The following is a 23,921-nucleotide window of genomic DNA, read 5'->3' as shown; positions in this document are numbered from 1 at the left end:
ATGGAACAACAGACTGGTTCCAAATTGGGAAAGGGGTATGTCAGGCTGTATATTGTTACCCTGCTTATTTAACTTATATGCAGAGTACATCATGAGAAATGCTGGGCTGGATGAAGCACAAGCTGGAATCAAGACTGCCGGGAGAAATATCAATAACCTCAGATATGCAGATGACACCACCCTTATGGCAGAAAGCGAAGAACAACTGAAGAGCCTCTTGATGAAAGTGAAAGAAGAGAGTGAAAAAGTTGGCTTAAAAGTCAACATTCAGAAAACTAAGATCATGGCATCTGGTCCCATCACTTCATGGCAAATAGATGGGGAAACAATGGAAACAGTGACTTCATTTTTGGGGGCTCCAAAATCATTGCAGATGGTGACTGCGGCCATGAAATTAAAAGACATTTGCTCCTTGGAAGAAAAGTTATGATCAACCTAGACAGCTTATTAAAAAGCAGAGACATTACTTTGGTGAACAAGGTCCGTTTAGTCAAAGCTATGGTTTTTCCAGTAGTCATGTATGGATGTGAGAGTTGGACTATAAAGAAGGCTGACCGCCAAAGAATTGGTGTTTTCGAACTGTGGTGTTGGAGAAGACTCTTGAGAGTCCCTTGAACTTCAAGGAGATCGAGCCAGTCGATCCTAAAGGAAATCAGTCCTAAATATTCATTGAAAGGACTGATGCTGAAGCTCAAACTCCAATACTGTGGCCACCTGAGGTGAAGAACTGACTCATTTGAAAAGACACTGATGCTGGGAAAGATTGAAGGCGGGAGGAGATGGGGACAACAGAGGATGAGATGGTTCGATGGCATCACTGACTTGATGGACATGAATTTGAGCAAGCTCTGGGAGTAGGTAATGGATAGGGAGGCCTGGTGTGCTGCAGCCCATATGGTCACAAAAAGTCGGACGTGACTGAGCTACTGAACTGAACTGAGCATTCAGTCTCAATGATTTTCATATTCTGATCCCAACAAGGGTTACTTGTGTGACCCCCTTAAACTTCATGTGGCTTCTCAAGGGATTAAAAAAATGTATGTTTTCAATTGTACCACGCAGTGTCTCTGAGGCCCCCAGCCTCGACTTTCAGAGGAGGGGAGGGAGCCTACCACGCATTTATCTCAGGGAGGAGGCAGAGACACACCCGTTCTTGCCTGCACGCTCTGGCTGGGCTCAGCCTCCCTTGACTCTTTCCTTTTGGTAACTGAGTCTGTCCAGCTGTCTTCAAAAGCAGGGCCCTCGTTACTCGGTCAGAAACCTGGAATCCTGCTAGTGTGCTGCGCTTCTCACGCACTGTGCTTTGCACATGCTGTGCTGGCCGGGCTCAGCCTGTCCTCACAGCTCCTCCATGGGCTGGGCCTCCTGTCTTCCCGCTCCGTGTTAACCTGTGCTCACCCTAACGACGGGTGTCAGGTAAAGTCACTGTGAGGTTTTAGGCCAGGAGAGATGGTTAGATTCAGACTAACTCCAGGACATGCATTTCAGTTTGACTCTGTCCCTCGCTGTGATTTGTGCATCTGTATCCAGACCTCCTATTCAAAGGCCACATCAGCCATGCATGTCTGCTCTCCTGACACTGCTGGAGACAGGACTGTAAAGGATTAAGGACAGTGAGAACCCATAGCAGTGGCAGGAGCAGGAGAAGGGCCTCAGCACCCGGATGGGCCTGCGCCTTCCCCGGGGCGGCGTAGCAGGGGGAGGGGACCTGTGGGAAACGCACCCCATGGACCTACAGACTCAGAGATCTTAGGCCTCAGGATGTTGAGGGCCATGCATGTGCAGGTGGAAGTCTGTATTTGGGGCCACGAACCCCCGCTCACATGCAGATAGAGGGCCCAGCAGCCGGGGAAGTGCCCTTCCCCAGGCAGAAGCTCAGCACAAATTTCCTGAAATAAATCGAATCACTCATGGGGAGAAGGAAGGCAGCTGTGTGGGCCCAAGTGCCTGCTGTGTAGGTCTAAGCTTAGGGAGACAGCACCCTCAGTCAGCTCTGCCAAGATTAGCTTCATTAAGCCATCATTTCCTACAGTCCACGCAACCATATTGTGTGCAGTTTGACAGGTTTAACACAGCCAAGGTAACAGGGTAACCGCCAAGACAGAACTTTACTGCCACCCAAAGTTCTGTGTGCCTCTCTGCGGTCAGGGAGCAGCGCCCCCGGCCCTGGTCCCACCAGCCTGCTGCCTTCCACTTGCAGTGAGAACTGGCTTTTCAGAGTCCTGTGAGAACGGAGCCTCGAGCTGTTTCCCCTTTTTGTCTGGCTTCCCTCTCGCTGTGACGTGTCTGAGGCGCATGGACGTCGTGTGGTTGGCAGCTGTTCTTTCTCAGTGCCTGCTGGTGCTGTGTGTTGCGTGGAGGTGCCAGTATGTTTCCATTCTGTCAGCTCATGCTTTGGACGCTTGGGTCTTTTCAGTTTGGAACCAATTTGAATAAGGCTGCTGTGAGCATTCTTGGCTGTCTTTGAATGGACACAGGCTCCACGACCAGGAGTGCAACTTCTGGGACGCGTACTACGGCTCTGTCTAACTTTTTGAGAAACTGCTGAGTTGTCCTTTAGGATGGTTATAGGGTCACATCCCACCAGCTGCAGACTAGAGTTCTGGTCACTTCCTGTCCTTGCTCGCACTTAGTGTTGTTAGTCTTTCCCTGTTTAGTAGTCTAGTGGGTGTGTAGCTGGGGATTGAATGCGATTATCCGTGATGATCAGAGTTTAAGCATCTATTAACGTGCTTATTGGCCATTCATATATCCTTGTGAAGTGTCTGTTCAGCTTTTTTGTACTTAAAAAAAAAATTGGGTTGTCTTCCTATTATTGATTTGTGAGTTCTTCATATGTACTCCAGAAATAAGTCCTTAAGTATATATTTTTTTGAATATTTTCTCCCGTTCTGTGCCTTACCTTTTCCTTTTTGTAAGTCTTAATTTCAACATCCTAGTGAACTATTTCGGAGAAGGCGATGGCACCCCACTCCAGTACTCTTGCCTGGAAAATCCCATGGATGGAGGAGCCTGGTAGGCTGCATGCAGTCCATGGGGTCGCTGAGAGTCAGACACGACTGAGCGACTTCACTTTCACTTTTCACTTTCATGCATTGGAGAAGGAAATGGCACCCCACTCCAGTACTCTTGCCTGGAAAATCCCATGGAAGGAGAAGCCTGGTGGGCTGCAGTCCATGGGGTCGCGAAGAGTCGGACACGACTGAGCGACTTCACTTTCCCTTTTCACTTTCATGCATTGGAGAAGGAAATGGCAACCCACTCCAGTGTTCTTGCCTGGAGAATCCCAGGGACGGGGGAGCCTGGTGGCTGCCGTCTATGGGGTTGCACAGAGTCAGACACGACTGACGCGACTTAGCAGCAGCAGTGAACTGTTTATTGCCTCATTCCTGGCAATAAATAAAGGAGTGTGTAACTGAGGCAGGATTACAAGACAGAGAAATGCCAGCAACCCAAGAAGAGGCCCAGAGGAACAGGGAAGGTGATTCCTGAAGCCCACCATTGTGTGATTAGTGGGGCAGCAGGGTGGGCCCCGTGGGCCGCCCGTGCTAGGCTTGCCCGTGCGTGGTGTCTGGTTGTCCGTGTTGGGCTAGTTTTCTGCACGGGTGGCTCTGGTGCCGCGGCCTCCCAGGCCCCACAGGCGGTGCCAGTGATACTGCAACTCTTATCAGCCTGATCCCGGAGGATGGGTCTGGAGAATAGCTGCCTTCCTGCTCCTGGGGCAGAGGCGGGCTATTTCCCTCCTTCCCACAGGGCTCTTCCTTTGTCCCTCCCCTGAGGTGAGAGTTCGAGCCTGCAGGGGGTGGTGGGGTCGGGGGGGGGTCAGCACCCCCAGGAATGTGTTTTGCATCCGTAACTCAGGATGCTAGGAGGAAGGGCCAATCTGAACAAGAAAGAATTTTGACAATTACAAGTACATATAAAGGAATAAAGTCAGAAGATAGAAAAAAGACACAGAAAGTCCAACAGAAGATAAGAGACATAGAAGATAAGTCCAGGATTCATCTAACAATATAAATTCCAGAAACATACAGCAAAAAACGGGAAGGGATCAGATTGTCAAGTGAACGGTGCAGTTGCTTCTTGGGGTGGGGACTTCAGACTGAAACCCCTGCCCCACCAGAGCCATGAACGAAAGTGTGTCAGAGAAACAAAGAGGAGATGCTACAAACATCCACAAAACCTATAAGGCAAAGCCTGGCCCCAGCTCCTCTGTCGAGGCTTGAAAAGGCCTTCAGCGCTGTGGGGCCAGATGTCAGGCCAGAGCCCTGGAGTGTGAGGGTGTGGATGCCTCAGACTAGGCAGCTGCCTCAGGAGGTTACTGGAGTGTAACTACCGAGCGAGCTCTGAGCAGCACCTGTGGGTCAGGGCCGAGGGGTCAACCTTTAGCTGCCTCGGTTTCCCTTCTGAGTTTAGAACTTTGAGAACCAAGAGATGGAGGGTGGAGAAGGCTGCCAGGAGAAGGAGGGTCTGAGCTGGGCGGGCTCCCTGGATCCCCAGGACGGGGTGGCTCCAGTCACAGGGCCCAGCTGGCAGCCTCACATGGAGCCCATGAGCCTGAGTGAGGTGGAGCAGGGGGTGGCTCCTGCTCCCACAACTGGGAGAAGGCCCACTGGGGCCGGGGATCCTGTGACTCTCACCCTGATGCGAGTTCTTGAGGCAGGGAGGAGGCTCCTTTCCTGCAAGAGTACACGGAGAGAGGGGGAGAGGGCATCAGGGGATCCTGGGGATCGCCTGGGGAGCTGTGAAGGGCAGGCCTGGATACCGGCTGTGGGGCAGCCCAGGGAGAGGAACCCCAGGAGGAGAAAGAATCATACCGTGGGGTGTGTCCTGGGAAGCGGACACCACTCGGGAAACAGGAGAGCACCAGAGGAGTGGCAGGAGAAGGGGAGGAGGGGAAATGAAAACTCAGAAAAACAATGATGTGGGAACCATCATAATTGTTCACTGTTGGGTGTGCAGTGAATCACTAGTATAATAATTTAGGGACTTTTGGATTCAGCCCGTGAGTGAGGCATTCACAGAGCCGGGGGGTGGAGCCATGACCCTGGGTTGGGCAGTGGGGTGGGACTGTTCAGAAACCCGGCAGGCAGCATGGAGGACTGATATGGAAGAATGGCATTTTTTTAGAGACATGGAGGGAACCAACAGCTTAACTGCTCGGAGGGTTGGTTCTGGGTTCACGGGCCTCTGCTAACCTTTCCTTGTGGGTTTGCTAGCTGCTCTGTCTGGGCAGAGCAAAACCCCACAGGATCACGGAGAAAACAGACAAACCCACGCCCGGGGTGAAAACACAGGCTCTCCGATGCCCTTCAGCCTCGATCCCACCATTGACCGCATCCTCCATGAGGCCCTCTGCATCCCTCCCACCCTCAGCGAGCCTGTGGGCCTCTGCCAGCCCCACTGTGCTCCTTTTGCCAGCAGCCCTTTTCTGTTCCAGGAGCTGCTCCAGGAGTTTGAGTCTGAAATGCAGAAGCGGGAGCACGAGTTCCGCCTGCGGGCCGATAGCATGAGCAGTGTTGTCCTGGCGCACGAACTCAAGGTAGCGGGCCCCTCGGACTGTGACTGTGTCCTCGGCATAAGTGGGAAGGCCCTGGCCAGTTAGGGTTCACACCAAGGCCTCCCTCTCTCTTTGTACGTGGGCTGGGGTCTTTACCATGCAGGTGACATGCTTGCCACCGTGCCCGCCAGGGCTCTAGCCCGGAGTGATGGCCACTCTGCCCACCAGGAGGAGCACCAGTGCCACTAGTCTGGGTCTGGTTACTCTGACTTTGAGGAAGGGCCTCCCCCAGGAGAAACCGCCATCCCGCAAACCCTGTCCTTGGCCTGTGAAATCCTGTGACAGCTCAGAAGGGGCCTGTGAGGAAGTGTCACTCGCCCCCTATTTTCAGAAGGAGGCCTGTCTGCTGTTGGTGCTCCCAGCTATGGTGCTGGCTGCCATCCACGAGCATGGCTTCTCTAAAGCACTGACCTGGCCAGGGGACACATGAGGAGCACACACACCTGGCCTTTAGCACCAAGACAGGGACCAACCGGGAGAGGAGGGGGAGGTGTGCGGGGGACAAAGAAGCAGGGCTGACGTCTGGCCCAGTCCTGCCACCCGAGCTGGCCACACCTGGGCAGCATCCAGCCAGGTGTTGGATGCTTGCCCTAGTGGTACCAAGGTGCCTCCTCCAGGCTGTCAGCCTCCCACAGGGCCACAGTCCAGGGGGCAGCACTGGGCCCCGCCTGACCCTTGAACAAGAGTCTCTCTGACTTCCCCCTGGAAGAATGCTGTCCCTGTCACCCAGGGCCAGCAGGACTTTGAGGCTGGGGCTGCCACAAGGTGACCCCCATGAGGCCTCTTTGGGGACTTCTGAGCACCAGGAAACAGAAGACAAGCGGGACATGTGAAGCTAACCTATGCCTCACAGTGGAGTGGGCACTCCTGTGGAAAAGAGTGGGGAAAGGTGGGCCAGAGCGTGCCCACTCCCACCTCTGCCATGAGACGGTTCTGGTCCCCTGAACGCCTATCCCTGGAGGGCATCACAGCTTGTACACAGGTTATACACAAATTTGGGAGCAGCAGTACCATCACCCCTATGTTATAGTCAAGGAAGCCAAGGCCCCAGAGAAGCTATTTAAAAATTGAGCATGTGGCTGGGATTTGAGTGGGGTCACTCAGCAGGGACCCAGATTCTTACAACCTCCACCTCCTCTGTGATTCCAGGATCCAGATCATGGCCTGGTTGGGGTGCTGGAGTACGACTTGGATTCACACGGGGGTCCTGCTCTCGATGCTGTGAGAGCATGTGAGGAGATTCTCACTGTTTTGTTGCTTCTCAAATTCCAGTCTTTCTTCTCTCCCTGTTCTGATACGACGGTAACACTTAACTCTTAACACCTCTGTCCGTTCCACTTACATCCTCATTTTGAATTCTCTTTTCGAAGATTAAACTGCTGAACAAAGAGCTTGCGGCCCTGAGAGAGGCCGGGGCGAAGGCTGCGGAGTCCCTGCAGGGTGCCGAGGTGGCGAATGCGGAGCTGGAAGACAGGCTGCAGCGAAGAGACTGGGAGCTCCGAGACCTGGTGGCCGTGAAGGACGCCCGGTGCGGAGCCTCCCCACCTCCCCGTGGGTGGATGTGGCTGATGAGCAGTCTGGGCTCTAGCCCCGAGGCATCTGCCTGTCCCGGGTTATTCCAGGTTGGCTTTGCAGTAGCCTCTTATGTGCTTTTTCCACTAACATTTGCTTCTTTTCAGGATAAAAGACTTAGAGGGTAAACTTCACTCTGTGCAGCTCACCAGGAAAAAAGAAGAGGAGACTTTTCGGAGGAAGTGAGTGTTTTCTGGCTGCAGTGTCAGTGCAGGGATAACGCCCCCCGAAAGCCCCTTCTGTGGGATGTCAGTAGGGTCAGGCCTGCTCTTCCAGGATCGCCCCTCACTTTTCAGTTCTAATGAGCATATTTGTGTGTGTTTGGAGGAATATCAAAACCCTGAGAATTACAGGACACGCGTGGTGAAACGACTTGCTGAAAGCTGTCCAGGTTGACACCTTAGCGCTAATATACCTGACCCACTGACACAGTCACAGGAGCAGGGTGCACACACATGTTCTGTGGCATCACACTGCGTGGCCCTGCAGAGTCATGTGCAGCCCAGGTGGCATTATTTATTTGGCCAAGGTGACAAGGAACCTGTGTTCCCTGGTGTAGGCAGTGGTGTCTGTGCCCTGGAGTCTTGGTGTTTGCCTCTGGAAAATAACTAACCAATGATCACAGGATGATGCGTTCAGAGATAACTCCTTCCCTTCACTAGTTGTCATGATCAAACACTTTTTGTGATTTGGTGAAAAAGAAAGGTGTATCTTACCAGAAACTTAACAGGTACAGCAGCTGTTATATGTATATTTTTTTGCTATTAGAAGGTGGAAAATACTGAACAGTTTGCAAGATGAGTAAGATGAGAACTGATCGTAATTGGAATGAAAAGTACATCACATGACTTGATTAAATAAGGCTTAACCATCTCATCAAACAACGCTGATGAAATCTGAAGAGAATGCTGTAGAATTATGTTTTTTAGGGCTTTTTACTTTTCACTAAAGCCAAATAGAATAAAAGCATAAAAAGTCATGTCAGCATGGTGTTGCATGTTAGCAACACCTGTATTTTCGAGACAAATATCTGTTCCATTGACAGAGTTTCTACAGGTTTGACATCTCTCACCAAGACGGACATGCAGCCTGCCTCCCAAGGCCCCCAGTTCTTGGAAGTCTCCGATCCTGGGTTGAAAGCAGCTCAGCAGTTGGGGTAGCTGTGAAGGGAGGGCAGTTTGCACCTGCACTCTTCTTCCCTAGTCTGTGAGGGTTCTGCTGGTGGTGCTTTGCTGAAGCATCTGTTCTGGGTTCTTTTTCCTAAAGCACAAATATCTGCTCAAGTCTCTTTTTCCTAAGGACTGTGAGCTTGGGAGGGAGGGGGGCCAGTCTGAAAATCTCTCAGTCAGTGGTTCCTCGTGAGGAATGAGGAGCAGAGGAAGTGGGCAAAAATGCCCTCTAAAAGGACACATATGCAGCCCTCCAGCAGGACGAGGGAGGTTCTGGGCTAGCGGGTCCAAAACGGGGCCCATGTGAGCAGTTGGGGACCTCCCTGTGTTTCAGGCATGAGGAGCTGGACCATCTGGCCAGGGAAAGGGACGCTGTGCTGATGGCAGCAAAGAGCGCTCACGTGGAGCAGCTGCAGGCAGCGGAGGCCAGGGCCCTGGAGCTGCAGGCGCGTTGTGAGAACCTCGAAGTACAGCTCCGCAGGGCCGAGTGGAAGCAGGTGGATGCCACCAAGGAGAAGGACGCCGCCATTGACAAGTGAGCCCGGGCCAAGGGCCTGGCTGCCTAGTTACCTGTTTCAGATGAAGGGAAGTGGGCACCGGGTGTTGGGAGTCACCCCTGCAGCTCTCCCGTCACTTTCTTAACCATTCTCTTTCCTTTTGTTTCATTTGAAAGTGTGTGTGGACGTATGTATGAAAGTGTGCATTTATTTATTTATGGTAAAATACACATAGCAGGAAATTACCATCTTGGCCACTTTTAAATTCAGTGGCATTAAGCACATTCACACTGTTGAGCAACTGTCACTCCGTTCGTCTCCAGACCCTTTTCTTTGTGAAACTGTAACTGTGCCTCTTCAGTAATGATTCCCCTTCCCCCTCTCCCAGCCCCTGGCACCCACCACCCCACCGCCCGTCTCTGAATCTGAGCGCCCTAAGGGCCTCACTCGAGTGGAATCCCTCTGTCTGCCCTTCTCTGACTGGCTGATCCCACTCAGCGTGATGGCTTCAAGGTTCATCCACGTTGCTGTAGCAGGCATCAGAATGCTCTTCTCTTTAAGGCTGAGTAACATCACATTGCTTGCCTTCAGCTACCTTTTGTTTATCACTTCATCCGTTGATGGCGATCTTGGGTGTTTCTGCCTTTTAGCAGCTTTTACTGTGGGTGAGCAGATTTCTGCTCAGGTCTCTCTTCAGTTCTTTTGGACGTGTACCCGGAAGTGGAGGTGCTAGATGTAACTTTCTGAGGAACTGTGTTCCACAGTAATTGCACATTCTCCACAGGGGTTCCAGTTTCTCCACAAACTAGTTTCTTTTTATTGTTTTTGTTTTTTTTTTAATTAAAAATTCTTTTTGGACTTCCCTGGTGATACAGTGGATAAGAATCCGCCTGCCAATACCGGGGACTCGGGTCTGATACCTGGTCCAGGGAGATTTCACGTGCCGAGGAGCAACTAAGCCCCCACGCCACAACCACTGAGCCCTTGCTCTAGAACCCTCGAGCCACAACTACTGAGCCTGCCTGCTGCACCTGCTGAAGCCCGTGCGCCTCGAGACCGTGCTGCACAACTCCTGAGCCTGCCTGCTGCACCTGCTGAAGCCCGTGCGCCTCGAGGCCGTGCTGCACAAGAGAAGCCACTGCAGTAAGAGGCCTGCGCACCTGGAGAGCAGCCCCACGCTCCACAGCTGGAGGAAACCCAAGCACAGCAATGAAGACCCAGCACAACCAAAAATACAATTTTTAAAAAAAAATTTTTTTTAAACTATTTGTTTGTTTGGCCATGCCATATGGCTTGCAGGATCTTAGTTCCCCAACCAGAGATTGAATCCAGGCCCTTGGCAGTGAAAACACAGAGTCCTAACCACCAGACTGCCGGGGAATTCCAAACTAACTTCTTTTCAAACCCAGTTTTCTTTTTGACATCTAAGCCAGGCCATACACAACCACTCTATCCCACTGTGCTTGGTGTCTCTGAAGGATCATGGTAACTGAAGCAGTAACTGAACTCAGCCTCTTGGCAGCCAGTAAGGAAGTGATCTTCAGAGAAGCTGTGTTTACGGAAGATGATTAAGACAAATAAGTCATTTGCAAATCCTGCTGTTTAGCAACTGGCTTTTCCCCTTTGTTAGGGAAATATTTCTGTCTCTCTTTCCCACAGAGAATTCTCTGCCAAGTTATATTTCTACTAAAGAGGAGAATGGCTCTTAAACTATAAAATACCAGGAAGTCAAAGCTTATTCTGGATAGCTTCTTTCGAGTCATGCGTTTTATTGTTTGATCTGTTAAACCTAGGCGGCAATAGCTGGAGGGGTGAGGTGGCTCAGTCTCAAGGGTGTGTGTCTCCCAGCCACTCCTTGTTTGTTTTGGACAGACTCTCCCAGGGTCCTTCTCACAGACAGTAACTCAGAGCCCAGGGTCCAGGTGCACAGGCCTTCCTGAGGGGAGGCCTCCTGCCTCTGCTGTCTCCTCTCGGCAGGTCCACCGTCATGTTTCTTCCCGCTTCCCCACTGGACAGTCGAGAGGCCGTGACGAGTAGCATCAGTGGGTTCCCAGGAGAAACCGTAGTGTCTGTATCAGCGTCTTTTCGTACCGAGACGTACTCTTTACAAGTCAGCGACAAAATGGCCCATATTATGATTTTGTTGTCTCTTTGGGCCTGTTTGTGCTGGTTTTCTTGTGACCATTAGTTTGTGGATAGCAGGGTAGAGAAATGATGAGCTGAGACCGCATTGTGAGAACCTTGTGTGCGTGTAACCATGCAGACATATAACCTATCAAAAGGGCCAGAGGGCACTTTAACCTCCTAATATTCACAGCCCAGACGCAAAAAGAAGTAGATGAAATTAACTTCAATAACATGTTTTAACCCAGTATGTCCAAAATACCATCTCATTGTGTGCTTGTGTGCTCAAGTCACTTCAGTCACATCCAACTCTTTGTGACACTATGGACTGTAGCCTGCCAGCTCCTGTTCATGGGATTCTCCAGTCAAGAATACTGGACTGAGTTGCCGTGCTCTGCTCCAGGGAATCTTCCAGACCCAGGGACTGAACCCGCATCTCCTGCATTGGTAGGCCAGTTCTTTACCACTGCTGCCACATGGGAAAGTAATTGGTTAATCAGCTATACCACAATACAAAATAAAAAGTTTAAGTTTGAGAAAAAAATAAGTAATCAATTAAAAAATATTAATGAAGATGGATGCCTAAACTTGCCTGAGCAAATTGTTATTGAGGTATTTTGCATTTTTTGATGCTAAATTTTAAAGGCAGATCTCAATTCAGACTGGCCACGTGCCTGGGAGCCCTGAATGGCCCTTGGCTCAGTGCTGGGCAGCGCTGGTCCAAATGCTGGATGGAGGCCAGGACTCAACGAGGGCAAGTTCTCTGCTCTCCAGAACACAGGCCTGCTTGTGCTGTCTTGGTCTTGGCAAAGTGGAGCGGGAACCAGGATCCCATTCATGGCCACATACAAAGCCCCTGCTGTGTAAAAATCATCTCGTGAGAATTAGAAATTAAGAAGAAATAAAAATATGGCTCTCAAGCTCCAGCAACTTCTCTTATAGTTGTGGAAGCCCAACACATATGGAATCATGAAGGATCAGGTCAGGGACTATAATGGGAAGCTCAGAACAGACATCCTGCTTGATGCGTGGGGCCCAGGCAGTCGACTTCCCAGGGCTGTCAGCTGCTTCCCTTTCCTTGGGCCTTGGAGCAGAGTTGCCAGTGAGTAGGTAGAGGGGAAGGAGTGCTTTGGAATTCCAGGGCAGGCTAGGCATCTCATGTCCTTTTGTCTTTTAGTGACACACAGAACAGAGAAGAACCTCTCATTTTCCTCTGTCATGTCACTCAAGGCTCCGGGGCTAAGTGCCTGGTGGGACACAGCCAGGGTGAAGTCCGGATCCCATGAGCACCCTGCCTGCCTATACATACTGCCCCATGTGGTCTTGGCTCTAGGTTGGCTCATGGGGTGGGAGGCAGCTTTGTTACAGGCTCTTGGGCCCCCTGATAGCTCAGTTGGTAAAGAATCCACCTGCAATGCCGGAGACTCCAGTTCGATTCCTGGGTCGGGAAGATCCCGTGGAAAAGGGATGGGCTACCCACTCCTGTTTTCTGGGCTGGAGAATTCCATGGACTGAATAGCACAGGGGTTGCAAAGAGTTGGACACGGCTGAGTGACTTTCACTTCACCTGGGCCCCCACATGCGACTTTTATCACCCCAACAACTACATGGGACCAGAACAGGCACTGCCCCAGCGAAGGGGTACTGGGTGGACCTGGAGAGGAACTGCTGCAGCCCCGGTTCTGACACCAGCACTGTGTCTGAGCTGGACGTGTTCTCAAGTTTCCAATGTTTTGCAGCCCCCTGTGTTACTAGGATGAGCTGGGTTTTTTTAGGTAAGAGGTCAGTATGAATCTGGATGTACTAGAAGTAATTTGTTTAAATCATACTAAGAAAAATGACTTTTTCCAATAGCTAAGAATAACACTGGAAATCGCACACTTGAAAGGTCTTAATCCTTTGAGAATGTGACACTTTTATTATATACTGTATCTAGGCAGTTTCAAAGAGGGTGCCTTTTCCTAAGTTAGTAATAGAGCTGAAGAATCCTAATGCTTTACCGAGCAGCATGGCTTTCCTCTGGGCTGTGGGGTTTTGTACATTTCCCCATACTCATTCCCCTTCTTCATTCCCACCTTGGTCTCTAAAGGGTTTTCCTAAATGAGCTTCACTGCAGTCCTTTATGAACAGAGAACTCTGCTACTCAGAGTGTTGACAATCCTGGCTTGACCAGGACTGAGGTTGTGGGACCCCCCACACCAGCCTCTGCCCACTGCAGTGGGCTTTGCCTGTGAGCAGAAAGCCCTACCCAGCCACCACATGTCTGTGCCAGGCATGCGAGGGCACTGGGATGCCCAAGAGAGTGGAGAGCACAGGGCTCCTCAGGCAGGGACTCATAGGCTTGGGGGTCACAGGGCCAGGGTAGGAAGAGCAGAGCAGAACCATCTCGTTCCTATGAGGTTGGCTGAGCCCTTTGCCAAGGGCATTTTAACCAGCACACCAGCCTCAATGTTGAGGCCTGTTTAAGCTGAAATGTTGAAAGAAGTTTCCCATGAGGGCAGCTGCTCCTTTCTCCTTCCTGTTTCTGCCCCTGTTTGGATGGAGCTTTTCTAAGTCTCAAGGCAACTGCAGTCAGGACTTTGCTCTAAGACCTTGTAGACTGATGGCCATTTGCCTTCCCGTGGCTTGTCTACCTCTGTGCCGCAGTCCATGGCCCACCCATGGGCCTGTGGCTCTGGGCAGTGGCCAGTGCATGACCATAGTATTTACCCCACAGCATGCTGAATGCAGCTTAGGAGGGAAACAGGCCAGAGCCGCAAATAGGGTGACTACCCTGCAAGCTTTGCATGGTTAATACCATAGCTACTCTAGTCAATATCTCTAGATGTTTTTCTCAAGTTTTGCTTCTTGGGAGATTTATCAAATTTGTCAAGATTCTACCAATGAATGTAGAACCTTATCTTACTATTCAGTTTGGAGATACGTGTTAAAAGTCTCTATGTGGAGGGACTGTGCTAGGCATGGCAAGGGGTGCCCAGGTGTGTCAGATGGTGCAGTCTCAGGATCTCTGGCTCCAAGAGACATGTCCTGGCCCCTACTTCCTCACACACTTGGTGTTGGCTTGGCGTGCTACAGGTGTTAGTCAGTGCCTGGGCCGGTGGGAGGGATGGGTAGATATTTCTTCTTGCGTAGGACTACTTCTTAATCTAGGCAGGGAAGTCTGTGCCCTGATATGTGTAGAAGAGACCTTGATCTGCAGCATTTCCTCTGAGGACTCTGTGTGTGTGTGTGTGTGTGTGTGTGTGTGTGTGTGTGTTGTAAAAGAGAGCTTGGGTGAGAACCACGCCCACATTCACGTTGCTTCCCTTCTTGATTTAGACTTCGGAAAGATGCATCAGCTCTCAAGTCTAGCTGGGATGCCCAGATTGCTCAGCTATCTAAGGAGATGATCTCCAAAGACCTTCAGGTTCAGTCACTGCAGGAAGAGGAGATGAAGCTGAAGGCACAGCTGACCAGATGCCAGCAGGATATTGGAAGGTATGTGTGATGGAGGAAGGGGGCGAAGATGGGGGCGGCAGGGCGGGTGGTCAGAGGCAGTCTTTCCCACAGAGCACAGTTCCCAGTCTGCACCAGGGCTGTAAAAGGGTGTGTGCTATTTCGTCCCATATCAGGAATCATCTCTGAGTTCTGATTTGTTCTAGTGTCTTGGTGTCTTTTCCTATCAGCCAGAATAAAGACTTGAGTAAAGGTAGTATTCTCTCTCCTAAGGAATCATTGAACTATAGTAAATGTACCCATTTTAACTGTACAGTTGATGAATCTTGACAAACACACACTTAAGGATGTGGTACAACCACCAGTGCCGCCATCATGTGAAACCCGCCCAGCGCCCAGAGTCTCCTCCCTCCCTGGCACCCTGTGGACTGCTCTCTGCCACTGTGGGCTTCTCCTGTTCTGGAATTTCATCTGCGTAAAAGAGTTTATACTCTTTTGTGTCTGGTTTCTTTGGATATTTATTTGAATTTTCAGATTTTCTATTTTGTGCACGTGTCACTTGGTAATTTGTGTCTTTCAGTGAGTTTGTTCATTTCATCTAATTGTTGACTTTACTGACATGAAATTGTTTATAGTATTTCTTTACTGTCTCTCTAATATGTGTAAAGTCTGTAACAAGGTCCTCTCCCCTTCTTGATACTGATGATACGTATTTTCTCTTTTCTTCTCATGAGTCTAGCTAGAGATTTATCCATTTTACAGATCCTTCCAAACAGCCAGCATTTGGTTTCTTTGACTTTTTTCAATGGTTTTTCTGTTTTCAATTTCAATATCTATTCTTATCCTTATTATTGTCTGTCTTCTGTTTTCTTTGCTTTAATCTAATGTTCTTTTGCTAGCTTCTGAGACTTTGCCCACAAGGCCTCATCTGCTGGAAAGACTGGTGAGGGTTTTTTTTCGGGGGGTTGCTATTTTTATTTATTTATTTGGCTACACCGGGTCCTAGATGCAGTGTGCAGGATCTTCAGTTGCGGCATGTGGAATCTAGTTCCCTGAGCAGGGATCGAACCCAGGCACCCTGCCTTGGGAGCACGGAGTCTTAGCCACATGAACCATTAAGGAAGTCCTAAGGCTGGTGAAGTTTTTATTTCACACATTTTACTTTTCATTAATCTCCTCACTGTGTGTGTGGTTGCTTTTAATCTCTGAACATATTTACAGGAGCTGCTTTACGTATTTTCCTGCCACCTCTGTTGAGAGTCTGTTTCTGTGGCACAGAGGCCAGTATCCTGCTTCCTTGCACATGTCACAGCTGTCCATGGCTGTCAGATATGTGGCCACTGTGTCAGCAGGCCTCTAGGTTGGTCATCTTCCTTTCACAGGCCCCTGCTGCTCAGCTGAAGGTAGTTAATTGGTTAATTAGTTAGTCCCGCTGAGCAGCTCAGAGAAGGCAATGGCACCCCACTCCAGTACTCTTGCCTGGAAAACCCCATGGATGGAGGAGCCTGGTAGGCTGCAGTCCATGGGTTCACTAAGAGTTGGACACGACTGAAGTGACTTAGCAGCAGCAGCAGCGGCAGAGCAGCTTGATCGTTTAAGGGTTGCTTTAAATCTTTGTTATAGTGGCTCTAGGGTCTCTTTGTGACTCAGTGGTAGAGAATCCACCTGCCAATGCAGAAGACACGGAGATCTGGTCCTCCAGTCAGATCCTTGGACGAGGAAATGGCAGCCCACTCCAGGATTCTTGCCTGGAGAATACCATAATCCCATGGACAGAGGAGCCTGGCAGGCTGCTGTCCACGGGGCCACAGCGAGTCAGGCATGACTGAGCACCACATGCATGTAAGATCTCTCCACGAGGGCCAGTCTAGCCCTGTTGCCACATGCACCCCAGGGTCTCCACTGGGCTCCCTGGACATCCTCTGATGATTCCTAAGGACACTGTGCTGACTGGCAGAGCCTACCAGTTCCTCCTACTTTCGTGGTTCTTTCCTTCTTCCATTCTGATCTCTCCCAACCCCCAGATGATGGACACTGAGTTATGTTTGACCTTTCAGCTTATTGTTGACCCTCCAGCTCTGTGTGCTCTGCTAGGAACCCTCCTGCACTTCTCTAGTGCGGCTGTTTTCTTGTTTGTCTGAGTTTGCTGGCTTTCTTCCTGTCTCTTACTGAGTTTGACCTCATCTCCTACGGTGCTGAGTTTCTCAGGACTGGGGGGCCTGGCCGCCTGCTCCCCTCTGAACCTGGGCCTGTGTGAAGGTGTCGGCTGAGCCCGTGAACATGGCTGGCCAGGGGGCCCAGGAGGGACGCCTCCCATCTCAGCTACATCACAGCCTAAAGGAACCTCAGGACAATGTTAATGTTGGCACTTTTTACCCCCGCAGGTACAAACAGCAGCTGTCTCTAGCAGTAGAGAGGGAGCGGAGCCTGGAGCGTGACAAGGTGCAGCTAGAGCTGGACTGGCAGCGCCGCTGCGAAGGTGTCGAGCGGGAGCAGTACCAGCAGGCCGAGGACTTGATTCAGGGCCTGACAGCAGCCAGAGACCAGGTCTGCACTCCCCTGGGCTGTCTGACTTCTTTCTGCAGAAGGAAGGGCTGGGAATGTCCGCTGCAGCATGGAGCCGGCTTGGGCCCTCACCAAGTTATCCTTTGCACTTGAAAGCACTTGGCCTCACTGAGCAGTGTGGTTTATAACAGCAGGACTCGCAGTGAGTCCCTGCCCGCAGCCTTTCTCTAATGGCCAGGCAGCTGCCTGTGGAGCTGGATGCATAGGTGGTCCCAGCATTTGCTGTGCTCCTCTGGCTCTGACGGCCACATATTTCCTGGGGTTTCTCACCCTCGTGCCTGCTCTCTGCTTCCCAGCAGGGTAGGGAGCTGGTCTGGACCTTGAAAGTGGCACCGCTCCCTTCTGATCCTCCCAAGATGAACTGAGTCTGTGTTTTCCCCAGGTTGTTGCCAAGCTCCAGGAGACGGAGCGACGACTGTGTGACCGAGAGGTGGTGCTGAAGGCTGTGACCCGAGAGAGAGACCAGGCCCTGCAGGCTCTGCGGACACGTGGGCTGCTCCCTGAGGAGGAGGCTCAGGTGAGGGGCCGCCCTCCTCCTGAGTCTTCCTTGCAGCTCTTCCTCCCTGGCCCCATGGAGATATCTGTTCCCCCGGCCAGAGGGAAAACACGTCAAATAGAATCAGCACTGGAGGTAGATTTTTTCAGCCATGTTTCTTTTAAGATGACTGTTCACACAAGGTGAGACCAAGGCTCAACCAGCTAATGGGAATCTGCACTCAGTCTTCTGTCTTTAGTATCTGAAATATCAAAAAAGCCTCAAAATCAGATACTGTACCATGGCAGACGGTAACACAGAGAACCAAAAGGTTAGAGCTTTATCCCAAAACACACTTCTTCACATGTGGTGACTGAGCCATTCAATATGTGACGATGGCCGTTCCTCTCAAAAGGCACAGACTCCCATGCTGCTGTGTGCCAGCCAGAGCCTGACACTGACCGTGGGACGACCCCAGGTTGAATGGTGGCCCCGAAAGACGTATTCTTGTCCGGGTGCCTCAGGATGCAACCTTCCTTGGAAATAGGGTCTTTATGGATGTGATTAGTTAAGATGGATTAATTAAGGTCACATGAGCGCATCCCAGCAGGACATACTAGGCCTGATGCCCTAGGGGTCAAGCTCCAGAAGGTGTGTCTGTTAACAGACCTCTGGGAAGCTTCACACTCAGCCAGTGGTCAGGCTTGGGAGCACTGGTGTTCCCAGGAGGAAAGGAGGGGCCAGCCCTAGTCTCCAGGGTCACCTATGGTCCTGGGGACTCATCGCTGGTGGTTTTTGCATGGGTGCCTTCTCTAGGGCATAGAAAGAAAACAAATGCCTCTTTTTTGTTGTTGTTTTTATTAATGAGCCTCCCTACGCAAATTTTTCTTTTTGTATTTTACTGCTAGGCTGGCAATTACAAGAAGACATTTGTCTCCAAGCACCGGCTCAGCCGGTCAGGGAGGCCTGTCAGTGGCTTGTTGCCTTGTTAAGTGAACAGGAACCTTAGAAATGGCCTGGGGTCAGAAACAAGTGCCGCGTGTTCCGTACAGGGGGCCCTGGAGGCAAGATGAGGGGGCGTGGCAGAGCAGCACCTCAGACACCGGTGAAGGTGAGCTGGCCTGGTGGTCTTAACACAGAGATGTGGCTTCCTTACCAAGCAGGGACCCAGGGTGGTGGAGGATGCTGTGCAAGTTTCGGTTGACCCAGAGGAATGAAGTCTTGACTCCTCCAGATAATAGCAAAACACCTCTGTTCCCCCTTCAGGGGCTTGATACTGTGACCAGGTTAAAGATGTGACCACCTGGTAAAGCAGCAGATGTCGGCTGGCAGGCGGCAGTTGGTGCTGAGTTCTATAGAGGTGGGCCCTTGGCAAACGAAGTAGGGGCAGCAGGGGATCTGTCACGCACTGAAGCCGAGACAGAGGCTGCTCAGGGAGGAAGACGTGGTGCTTCCTGGGACGCGCTGAGCCCACCACAGATTGCACTGCACAGACAGGCAGCCTCTTGGCTGTGGCCACAGCTTCCTCTTTGCTCGGCACTAGTTTCGATGATGGAGCCTTGGCAGGGCCGGAGTGATCACCCCACAGAGACCAAGGCAGCACCGCCAGGCAGGCTGCTAGGGCAAACACAGCCACAGCCACAGGGACAGAAGATTCACTTTGGGAGTGGGCTGCACTGCAACTTTGAGGTGGATCCTGTTGTTCAGGACAAGGAAGCTGAGGCCCTAAGAGGGGTGGTCCCTTCCCCACAGGTGGCAGAGGGAGAATGTGAGCAGTGCCAGCCAGGTGCACAGCCCTGACCACTCTGCTGTCTGCCTGAGCGGGAGCATCCTAAGGCTCTGCCGCAGAGAAGGTGGCGAATGGCCCAGTGGGCACAGAGAGGGAGGTTGGATGTTTGCAGGAGGAGCAGTGGGGCCAGAGCGGTGGCTGGAAGGAGGCAGGCAGGTGCATAGCGGAGCCAGAGGTGGCTTGAAAAGCTGGGTACTAGCGGTAACAGAAGAAATAGCTTCACTTTGGAAACAAAAGTCATACATACCACTGCAGGAATTTTACAGTTCTAGTTCACCGTAGTGCTCTCCAGAATAAAGCTGGCCCAGCGTTCACCCCAGCTCAACTCCATGGCCGGACCTCTCGGCATGGTATCTTAGTGGGAAGTCTTCTAGGTTTCACTGGTTCTTTTGAGAAGTTGGTAGTTTCTTTTATTTGTCCTTCTGCAGAAAGGTAATGTGCCTTTTTTCCTCTGGTGGTTTTTAAGAGATTTCCTTCATCACTGTTTTTAAGTAGTTTGACCATGATGTGCTCTTTGGTGTGACTATCTTTGTGTTTATCTTGCTTTGGGTTTGTTGAACTTCTTGGATCTGTGGACTTAGGTTTTCATCAAATTTGACATTTTTTTGCCAACACGTTCTGAATCCTTTTCCATCCCCTCATTGATCGGGTTAGTGATTGTCTGCTTCACAGTGTTCTGCAGTCCCTAGGGCTCTGCTGTTACTTGTTCTTTTGCCTTTCACTCTGTTCTTGAGTTTGGATACTTTCTGCTGCTCTGTGTTTGTGTTGACTTAACCTTTCCTCCTGTAGTATCTTATCTGCTCTTAATCCCATCCTATCCAGTGAACTTTTCCTTCAGACAATGTATTTTTCATCTCTGTAGATGCTATTTTGTTCTTTTTGATATCTTCTATTTCTGTTTTTTCATATTTTTCTTTAAATCCTGGAGTATATTCATGCGTACTGCTTTAAAGTCCTTGACTGTCACTCAGCATGATGTTTTCATGTTCCATCCATGTGGTAGTGTGTGTCAGAACGGCATTCCTTTTATGGCTATATAATATTTCATCGTGTTAACTTTTGTTTATCCATCATCTGTTGGTGGACACTTGGATGTTTCCATTTTGGCTACTGTGATTAATGCTCCAAACATGTCTGCAGGTTTCTGTGTGGATCTGTGTTTTCACTTCTCTCAGGTCTGTACCCAAGAGTGGACTTGCTGGGTTACATAATAGCTCTGTGCTTACTTTGTTGAGGAACAGCCAGATTGTTTTCCACAGCAGCCGCACCATGTTATACTTGCATTTACAAACCACCGAGTACTTTTCCCTTGTACAAGGGCTCCATTTTCTCCACATCCTCACCAACACTTGTTATTGTCCATCTTTTTTGATATTTATTTATTTTACGTGGCTGCACTTGGTCTTAGTTGCACCATGTGGGATCTAGTTCCCTGACCAGGGATCGCACCCAGGCCTGCTCCATCAGCAGCACAGTCTTAGCCACCAGACCCCCAGGGAAGTCTCTCTCTCTCTCTCTCTCTTTTTTTTTTTAAATAACTGCCCCTCTCACGGATGAATGATGGGTTTTTGACTAAAAAGGAAGAGTCCCCAAATCTCTCAATAAAAATTATCTTTGAAAAACAGTGGTCTTGTCTTTATGAAACATAAAAGAAAAAGCATTTTCATAGTTCTGTCAGCATTACCCACTTCCAGGACAGAGGAGGGGCAGCAGGGACGGGGGCCTGGAGGATGCTGACAGACACAGACACAGCCAGCCTCAGACGCACAAGGGAATCACTGGTTCTTGGCTCTAACCATTTTCTTTTCCTTTTTTTTTTTTTTCTGTATTTGACAGAGGCCTCTAAGCTATCAAGGAGAAGAAATCAATAAAAGTTTTCCATCTAGTGAGATCCAGCAGCTAAAAGAGCAGAACACAAATTTGCGAAATGTTATTGCACAAATGAGGAAAGAAATGGAAGCTCTAAGTGACCAAATTCTTCCTTCTGCCCGGTTAGGAGGGGAGACCTCACAAACAAACCAGCCTGACCCAAAGGCAGCAGCAGATTCTGCGGTTCCTGGTGAGCAAGGGGAAGAGGGAAGATGAGGAGTCTTCTCTACTGGGTCTGTAAATAGGCTTCACTTGGAGTCTTAAAAATGAGCATCCCCATTATAGATTATGTCAAAGTATGACAGCTGCTTTCCCTCCAAGAGAAAGGATCTTAAGTCATATTTTTTATGTACAATAAAAACTTTGTATTGGTTCGTGGCGGGAAAAAGGGAAGGATACACATGTGACACATCTAAAAATCAGAGACAGACTTGGACCAAGGGCTAGTTGGCACTGCGCTCTCCTGGAGTAGGCAGCAGGCCTGGGGACCAGGCCTTTCCTCCGGGGAGCGTCCTGAGCCACAAAGGCGGCCCCGCCTCCTACTGTTCAGGGCAGGGACTCAGGATGGTGAGTGGAGGGGCGGCACCTCTGGCAGCTGTGCTCAGGATGGGATCGTCAAGTCTACATCAAGGATCACAAGACCGAGGGCTCCTGATCGTGGGGCCCACTCGGAGAGCACGGCGAGCTGGTCTGTGGAGGGGAGACACACAGACAGCATGGGACAGTCTTGAGGGCTGGACAGGGGAGGGCGCGGGCGGTAGATAAAGGGTGAGAGTGTAAACGCCTCTGCCTGTGTGTTTACTGTGTTTTTTGGAAGGTTACGTTCTGGCCCTTGAAGCAGAAATGCAAAATCTAAAGCATAAATTTAAAACACTGGAGGAACAACTAGATGTGTTAGATCCTTCGAAGGCATCCTTGTCCTGTGCTTGCGCTCAACCCAGTGTCCTGGCCTCCACAGATACCACCGGTGAGAGTCCTCGTCTCGTGTGCTGTGCTCTGTCTAATGACTTCCCAGTAACACAGCCCAAGGAGATGTTACAAAGGTGCCACCCCAGGAGCCCCACCTCCTCCAGCTGAGCCAGCCACTCTCCTGGCTCCTCACCCTATGGCTGAATTTTCATATAAGTGGAATTACAAGTGTGTATTCTTGTCTGACTTCTTTTGAGCAGCAGTATGTTTTGGTTGATGGTCAGACCAGACTGTTCACATCATTTCCTCCCCCATTAGTAGCTTTTGAACTGTGGTGTTGGAGAAGACTCTTGAGAGTCCCTTGGACTGCAAGGAGATCCAACCAGTCCATTGTAAAGGCGATCAGTCCTGGGTGTTCATTGGAAGGACTGATGCTGAAGCTGAAACTCCAATACTTTGGCCACCTCATGCGAAGAGTTGACTCACTGGAAAAGACCCTGATGCTGGGAGGGATTGGGGGTAGGAAGAGAAGGGGACAACAGAGGATGAGATGGCTGGATGGCATCACCGACTCGATGGACGTGAGTTTGAACTCGGGAGTTGGTGATGGACAGGGAGGCCTGGCGTGCTGAGGTTCATAGGGTCACCAAGAGTCGGACACGACTGAGCGACTGAAAACCGAACTAGCGGCTGAGAGAGCCATTGCTCCGGTTCCTGCCAGCACTGCACAGTGAGCCATCTCCTGTGCAGTATGTCCTTGTATCTTACTTTATACATAATGGTTTGTACTTCTAAATTCTCTACCATTATCTCACCCCTCCCTGCTTCCCTTTCCCCACATTAAGCGTTAGTTTATTCTCTGTGTCTGTGAGTCTGTTTCTTTTTCGTTATATTCACTACTTGTATTTTTTAGATTTCACACATAGACATCATACTGTGTTTATCTTTCTCTGACTTATTTCACTTAGCATAATGCCCTTCTGGTTCATCCATGTTGTTGCAAATGGCCAAATTTCATTCTGTGATCAAGGAGTCAAGAATATGCAATGGGGAAAAGAAAGTCTCTTCAGTAAGTGGTGCTGGGAAGACTGGACAGCTAGCTTCATGTAAAATAGCAAAATTAGAACATTCTCTAACACCACATATAAAAATAAACTCAAAATGGATTAAAGACCAGAAATGTGAGGCCAGAAATCATAAAACTCCTAGAATAAAACTTATAGGCAGAACTCTCTGCATAAACCTTAGCAGTATTTTTTTGGATCCATTTCCTAAGGCAACAGAAATTCATAGTGTTTAAGACAAACTTATTCATCAGTCTGTTCCTCTACGGTTGGTCCAGCTTTACAGGCTTGTTCTGGTCTCCACTTCCATTTCTCTTAACTTCCTTTTCCAACGAGAAACCTGACTCCTTGTCCTCCGTACGTTACTTCTTCCATCCAGTTCTTGGGTGTGAGCACCCTCCCTTGAACGGACAGAGGCCTTTTCCCACATAGAGGTCCCACCCTTTGACCCAGGCCCACCCTGGCTCTGACAGCAGAACCAGGCTGCCCTCCATCCTGATTCCCTCTCCAGCTGGGTTGCAGCTCTCAGGCAGATCAGCCCCACAGGGTAACTTCCAGCTGCCCATCTGCTGATTTATGGGCTTGATTGTTCAGGAAGGAGAGGAAAAGGCAGGCAGGACACTCTACCTACATAGTTGGTCATCTTGTCCCAGGTAGTGGAAGTCTTACTTTTGGCTTTTCCAGTGCTGATATCTTTTACTTTTTTTTCCTTGTATTATTTCCCCTGACTGAACTCTTTATTATGATGTTGATCATAGCTGACTTTCTTCCCGATCCCAGAGAAGAATTTTCAACACTTTACTTTTAAGTTTAATCGTTACTTTTTTGTATCAGATTAAGGAAATTTCTTCCTATTCCTATTGTAATACAAATCTGTGTTTTTTGTCATGATT

At 50.1% G+C, this 23,921-nt stretch overlaps 1 protein-coding gene across 7 annotated transcripts in view; it reads left to right on the top strand.

Annotated features, from left to right (window-relative positions):
• The window catches only part of CCDC57 (coiled-coil domain containing 57), a 114,729-nt gene that overhangs the window by 23,606 nt on the left and 67,202 nt on the right, over nucleotides 1-23,921 (top strand). For all 7 annotated transcript variants that reach the window (XM_025279752.3, XM_044938709.2, XM_025279751.3 and 4 more), the window contains 9 exons: nucleotides 5,441-5,542; nucleotides 6,931-7,088; nucleotides 7,240-7,314; nucleotides 8,636-8,836; nucleotides 14,241-14,399; nucleotides 16,742-16,904; nucleotides 17,305-17,439; nucleotides 21,023-21,245; nucleotides 21,873-22,022. In XM_025279752.3, coding sequence (XP_025135537.3) covers nucleotides 5,441-5,542; nucleotides 6,931-7,088; nucleotides 7,240-7,314; nucleotides 8,636-8,836; nucleotides 14,241-14,399; nucleotides 16,742-16,904; nucleotides 17,305-17,439; nucleotides 21,023-21,245; nucleotides 21,873-22,022 — 1,366 coding nt within the window. The remainder of the gene's footprint in view (nucleotides 1-5,440; nucleotides 5,543-6,930; nucleotides 7,089-7,239; nucleotides 7,315-8,635; nucleotides 8,837-14,240; nucleotides 14,400-16,741; nucleotides 16,905-17,304; nucleotides 17,440-21,022; nucleotides 21,246-21,872; nucleotides 22,023-23,921) is intronic.

The sequence above is a fragment of the Bubalus bubalis genome, chromosome 3, assembly GCF_019923935.1.
Source record: "Bubalus bubalis isolate 160015118507 breed Murrah chromosome 3, NDDB_SH_1, whole genome shotgun sequence".
Taxonomy (NCBI): Eukaryota; Metazoa; Chordata; class Mammalia; order Artiodactyla; family Bovidae; genus Bubalus; species Bubalus bubalis.
Note: the sequence above shows the minus strand (reverse complement) of the source record. Positions and strands in the feature narration are given on the sequence as shown.